The sequence below is a fragment of the Notolepis coatsorum genome (assembly GCF_963971535.1).
Source record: "Notolepis coatsorum genome assembly, chromosome: 17".
Classification (NCBI taxonomy): Eukaryota; Metazoa; Chordata; class Actinopteri; order Aulopiformes; family Paralepididae; genus Notolepis; species Notolepis coatsorum.
This window is the reverse complement of record NC_140181.1, coordinates 94,059,151-94,065,723: the sequence shown is the minus strand read 5'-3', so window position 1 is coordinate 94,065,723 and position 6,573 is coordinate 94,059,151. Positions and strand designations below refer to the sequence as shown.

The window sequence follows — 6,573 nt, the reverse complement described above, 5'->3', positions numbered from 1 at the left end:
ATACACAAGGACACCAAATTCATCAACAGAAATGACCTGAATCATAAATCAATTGAAACTGTATGGGTGGAAATCCTATTCGAAAGGGCGAAATCCCTACTGGTTGGCACAGTCTACAGGCCGCCAGATCATAGTGAATTTTATGATACACTGGATGGGTGTTTAGCTGGAGTTGAGGATGTAGACAAAATTCTTATTGGAGACTGGAACACGGATATGCAACGAAAAGATGCACCCGTCTTCAAGTCATTCAGTAGGTTTTGTGATCTGCACGGCCTCAGCCAGCTAATCACCCAACCCACACGTGTATGTGAATCAACTCAGACTACCATTGACCTCATTCTGACCTCCGACAAGTCCAAGATCTCCAAGAAAGGGGTTATAGCATGCGGGTTAAGTGATCATTATATGATATTCTGTACCCGCAAAAAACTAAAACAAAAGGCTGGCTGCCACAAAACAGTCACATCTAGAGACCTTAAAACCTACTCTAGCGAGGCCTTTAACCTTGAACTGGAGAGCCTGGACTGGTCAGATGAACTCAATGGTACACTGGTTGAAGAAACATGGCTTGGTTTCAAAACCAAATTCTCAACAATACTAAACGACATGGCCCCCCTAAGAACCACCAGGGTAAAAAATCGCGCTGAGCCGTGGATGCACTCCGAAATACTGGCCGCTATGAAAACCAGAGACAAAAAATGCTCTGAGTTTCGTAAAAATCAGTCAAAGCTTACTAAAAGCACGAGCAGTGAACTCCAAGCCCACGTGACTGAACTCAAACTAGAAAGAAACAGACTAAGAAACGACGTAAACTCCATGATCAAAACTGCAAAAAAGAATTTCATCAATGACAAAACTGAGGAAAACAAAAACAAACCACGTGAACTTTGGAAATTACTCAATAATCAACTAGGATGCAGTAAAAAACTTAAAACCAGATTCTCAAACATAAACATAAAAACGGACAACACGCTCATCACAGACAAGCTGGATGTAGCCAATTACTTAAACATTTTCTTCACAAACATAGCCACAACACTGGTAAACAAACTACCCTCCCACTCAGGGCTTTATGGGGTAGAACACATAGTAGCTTACTACAAAAACCTAGGGGTCCGCAAGGACGACTTCAAGCTGGAAATGGTAACAACAGATGAGGTACTCAATAAACTGAGCGCCCTCCAACCTAACAAGGCCACTGGCCATGACAACATCCCCTCCAAATTCCTCAGAGACTCAGCAGCCGCCATCACCCCAATCATCACACACATAATAAACCTCTCCATAAAACAGGGACACGTCCCCAAGGACTTCAAAATTGCGAGGGTGACCCCTCTGCACAAAAAGGGCAGCAAATTAGACCCAGGCAACTACCGCCCTGTTTCTATTCTCACCTCCATCTCGAAAGTCATGGAAAAAATAGTCTACGAACAGGTCGAAAAGTACCTAGCGGAAAAAAATCTAATCTACGAATTCCAATCTGGCTTCAGAACATCCCACTCCACTGACACATGCCTTCTCTATTTGAATGACCACATCAAACAAGAGGTGGACGCAGGCAAATACTGCGGCATGGTCATGCTGGACCTACAAAAGGCCTTTGACACGGTCAATCACTCCATTCTGATTGACAAGCTAAAAGCAATTGGTTTTGATAGTCTATCAGTGAGCTGGATGCAATCCTACCTTGAGGGGAGGGAACAGATGGTGGAGGTAAACGGTACCCTATCCCCCCCTCTCACAGTGAGCTGTGGTGTTCCACAAGGAAGCATACTAGGACCGCTACTGTTCCTAATTTATGCAAATGACATGTCGTCAGCTTGTGACTGCAACTTGTTCCTGTTTGCGGACGACTCAGCCCTGCTGGTCTCTGACAAGAACAAGTTACAGGTTGAAAAAACCCTCAGCTCGGAACTAGGCAGAATCTGCATATGGCTCGCTGATAACAAACTATCATTACACATGGGCAAAACAGAGTCCATTCTCTTCGGTTCAAATAACAAACTCAGCAAGACCGACGGCTTCTCAGTTACAGTGGGTGACAATATTGTCACAAGGAAAGATGAAATTACCTACCTGGGTTCCATCCTAGAGGCTAATCTCTCCTGTGACAAAATGGCATCCAATGTAATAAAAAAAGTCAACCAACGAACTCGATTCTTGTACCGGATCTCCTCTCTGGTAAACAAGAATACCCTGAAGACTCTGGCAGGAGCACTCATTCAGGGGTACTACGACTATGCTTGCACCTCATGGTACCAAAGCACCTCAAAGGCGCTAAAAACAAAATTACAAACATCTCAAAACAAACTGGTCAGACTACTGCTTGACCTTACTCCTAGAACCCACCTCACCCCTGCCCACTTTGACAACCTAGGATGGCTTAGAGTAGATGACAGAGTACAGCAACTTGCAATGGGCCTGGTCTACAAGATACACTACACGACCAAGGTACCCATGTACATGGCAAAATACTTCCCAAAGGTCAGTGAATACCACGATCACAACACCAGAGGGAGCTCCACAAATCATGTTAAACCCAGATTCGGCTCAAATAAGGGACTAAACACGTTTCGCAATTATGCCACATCAATGTGGAACGCCCTACCCAAAGCTGTAAAGGAATGTGGATCACTACCCACTTTCAAAACCTCTCTCAAGAGACACCTACGGGAGACTGCAATTCAACACTGGCCCCTGTAAATATCCTAACCCAACCCCCTCCAATGTACAGTCATTTACCTAGTATGGTTTTGTCAATAGTCCAATGTACAATTTTGTTTGTTTGTACAGAGTCTCCCCCCCCTCAATGTACAGTTTTGCTTGTTTATACAGTGTGCCCCCCCCCCCCCCCCAACCACCTCCAATGTAAATTACCCAGTATGGTTGTCAATATCCCAGTGTACCCAACCCCCCCCACCCAACCTCCTCCAATGTACAGTTTCTACGTCAAATGTATATACTCCCTTTTCTTGACTCCTTCTGTATCACAAACAGTACTGTATTTGCAAATCTGGTATGTCATAAATGTATAGATGTAGCAGTACTGACTATCTGTATGTCATGTATGTCATATATGTCCTGATGAATTGAAAATGGGGGACCCTGGTGGAAACAAGACGAAAGTCTTTCTCTGGTCTGCATCCCCTTAACAATTGTGTGTATTGAGCTGTACTGTATTGTACCCATTCTGCAATCTGTTAATAAAGTTTTCAATCAATCAATCAAAACCCATTCTGCAATCTGTTAATAAAGTTTTCAATCAATCAATCAATCAATCCCCCTCACGAACTATACGTAACGCGGAAGTGCAGTTGTCTATGCGTGGGACGTAAAGACCATTCCTTCTTTTATAGTTTCCTCGGCTCAAACTTGCGTCCGTCACTCGTCAGAAATCAACAGATTCAAGGAAGCTCAACGTCTATTTCTAAATGTTTCACATGTGTAAAGTCGCGGTATCGAACACACGACTGTCATTTCCGTACAACAGACAAGTGTACGCATCGTCGGCACGATCCAACATGGACGTCAAAACCAGCGAAAATAGGTCAATTCATTCGGACAACGTTGAAGAGGTTCATAACATCCCAATGCATGTGGTCACACGTCCCATCCCACCAGTGCTTGACGAGCAGAAAGTTCAGAGCTTAATGAATACAATAAAGGTAAACACAAATATGCCCACTGTTTTGTCTTCATCTTTAGTGTATTTAAAGGGCGCATATTATTTAAAATGCCTAGTTTTCGCATGGATTCTGTGACTGTCTAAAATCCTAATCCTTTGGCCAGTGTGTGACGTTTTCAGACTAAAAAACGCCTAAACAAGCTAGTTGTGATGTCATAAGGGGGACATAAGCAATACATTTTTGTAACAAAGCAAGAACACCGCTTACCTAATGTACTAATGTACCTAGTGTAAAGTTGGTAAAACTTTTTATTTATTTATTTATTTTTACAGTCTTGGCTGTGGGGTGGCCAGACAGGGACAATGTGCTACACCCACCCAGAACAGTGTGTTGCTCAATATATAATTTTTATTTAGATTCGATTCGAATATATTGTCATTATACAGCACACAAAAGTTTGTCATTCAACCAGAGTGCAAATGTCACAGTAAAGTGCAATAGTGATATACTATTTACAGGTGATTAAACTGGGTACAAAATATTTGTACTACTGAGTAATAGTGCTAATCAGATATACAGAGTTTTAGTATTAATATGTACAGTGATACAGATATAAGGACAGTATGGTAGTACTGTCATACTGGCCAGCAGCGTAACTAGAAAGAGTAGGTAAAGGTAAGGGATATGTACAGATATAGATATAGTATCTTCAGATATGTAAAAAATATTATATGCAGATATGTACAGACATATATATATATATATATATATATATATATATATATATATATACAGTAAGAATACAACATTATTGTACATGCTATCATACAGTTATATGGGTTATATGCAGGTGTATAAGTAGGTAATGGTATATAGAAGGATTATGTACGTGATGCAGGTATATTAGTATAGTATATTAGAGACTATAGTTTCTTTGCAGGGAAAAAACATTCTAGAAACGTCCACAGATGCAAGGAAGTATAGTTGTATACAAGTGTTGTAAAGATACATAACATTTAACTTTTCCTCCAGGAGACGACAGACACCGGCACCGTTCCTCCGATTGATGTGTTGTGGATCACAGGCAGAGAAGGGGGGAATTACTACTACTCCTTCGGAGGCTGTCACAGGTTTGCAGCGTATCAGAGACTGAACATGAGTACAATTCCAGCCAAGATTTTTAGATCAAACATCTCAGACCTCAGGACCTACCTGGGGGGCTCCACGCCTGATCTACTGTGAAAGCTGGAGTAACGGAACTAATTCACACAGGTTCTAGGTGGCGATCCCAGATCAGACTTTTTTCACAACCCGTGGAAGTGCAGATTTGATACTTTTATAAGTCTTGAGTTTCCAAAACGCGTCAAGTCACTTAGGTGTGTACAAGCCAAGGCCACGATTGTTTTACATCCAAAATGAATAGAGTCTCTGCACACTGTTAGACTCTCTCCCCACGTGTGTGTTTGCTGAGAGATCAACGTCTCAATCCCATATGGATCTTCGTGTGGATTGTTTTACAGGCAAAGTACACAGGAACTAATGAGGAAATGTCCCTTGCAGCTGACCTGACTGCAGAGTAGATTACTCACCAGCAGGGGGGAATGTAACCCTTAATTTACTCAATATGAAACCTATTTTCATATATTATCTCCTGTAATATTCCCCGTTGATTATGAAATGAGAAACAATAAAGTGATGTCTCTATCTGGATTCAAATGGATCCGTCATCATCAGCTCTATTTTCAATCTTTCAAAATGTTCTTATGTACCCGCAGTTGCTATTGCATGTACTTATTTGTGTTTCATTACATGCTTACCAACTGTTTCGCCTGTTTTATAGCAACATTACTATCACCGACATCTAAGAAGGGAGATCCCCCCTTGGAACGGCCCTTCTAAGGTTTCTCCCCTCCACGCTTTTTTTCTATTGCTAGATTTTTAGTGAGTTTTTCCTTACCTTCGCGTGGGGTACGCCTGGGAGTGTTGCATTCATTTATTCATTTACAATTTTTTGGACTTCATGGTGTTTTAGTTTTGTTCTTGATTTATTGTGAGGTTTCTTCTTGACTTCTTTAAAGAAGAGGTGTCCGGCCCATGGGGACATTAACGTGTGTTGTCGGGCCTTACAAATACATTTGATTTGATTTATCTACTGTATGTATGAAAAATTGTTTACGTGAGTTTAGTGCTGTGGAATTGCAACAGATGTTTTGAAGGAAGTACCTTTTGCGTGCGTGTCCATGTTACATTTACATTTACATTTAGTGATTTAGCTGAGACTTTTATCCAAAGCGACTTACAGTACAAGTCAGCAGGAATGATCTGGCAGCTAAGGGTGAATGAGATTGTTCATCAAACAGTGTTGAACTTGAGGGCTACAGTCTTGAGTGCATAGTAGTGTAGACATATTAGTATAGTAGGTAATAATATAGGCAAGGTAGAATCCTTAGTAGCAAAGTACATAATAGAAAAAGACAAAGTCGTTCTTTTTTTTCTTTGTTTTCTCTTTTTTCATTTTAGATATTGATTGAAGAAGTGTGTTTTTGGCGGACAATTGGGCAGTTTAATTACAGGTGGGGTTCGTTGACTGAGCTCAGGATTATGTGCTCCTCCAACAAAGGTTTCCCACAGACTTGCAGAAGCACAGGCAGCTGGGAGCTGGATTTTTCAAAGAATGATAACAAATACTTCCCAGCCTCTGATCGGCAGACGGATTTGCACACCGTGAGAGATCTTCGACTGCGAACACAATGGTTCATCTTCTGACGCAACCCATGGGAACGCCACCAGGCCAAAACAATCTGATTGGCTGTTAAGTTTCAGGCACCCTGAGATTTTGGGGTGGCTGATGATTACAGGACCTGGGACGCAGTGGGACAGTCACACAGACTCCGAGCGTTTGATTTATTGGTAGCTGCCGGGATGTGAAAATAATCTAAAATGG

General features: G+C 41.7%; 1 protein-coding gene across 1 annotated transcript; it reads left to right on the top strand.

The window, feature by feature from the left end:
- The first annotated feature begins 3,339 nt into the window (after positions 1-3,339).
- On the top strand, positions 3,340-5,610 carry srxn1 (sulfiredoxin 1 homolog). Its single transcript, XM_084332798.1, has 2 exons — positions 3,340-3,668; positions 4,662-5,610. The coding sequence occupies exons 1-2, from the start codon at positions 3,435-3,437 to the stop codon at positions 4,869-4,871; spliced, it is 444 nt and encodes a 147-aa protein (XP_084188924.1). The 5' UTR covers positions 3,340-3,434; the 3' UTR covers positions 4,872-5,610.
- The last annotated feature ends 963 nt before the right edge of the window (positions 5,611-6,573 follow it).

What these genes read in the sequence shown, in the direction of transcription:
- srxn1 (XM_084332798.1), top strand. Translation starts at nt 3,435, where the DNA reads ATGTTTCACATGTGTAAAGTCGCGGTATCGAACACACGACTGTCATTT. An exon ending in GCTTAATGAATACAATAAAG is followed by an intron (nt 3,669 to 4,661) that starts GTAAACACAAAT and finishes CTTTTCCTCCAG; the next exon opens with GAGACGACAGACACCGGCAC.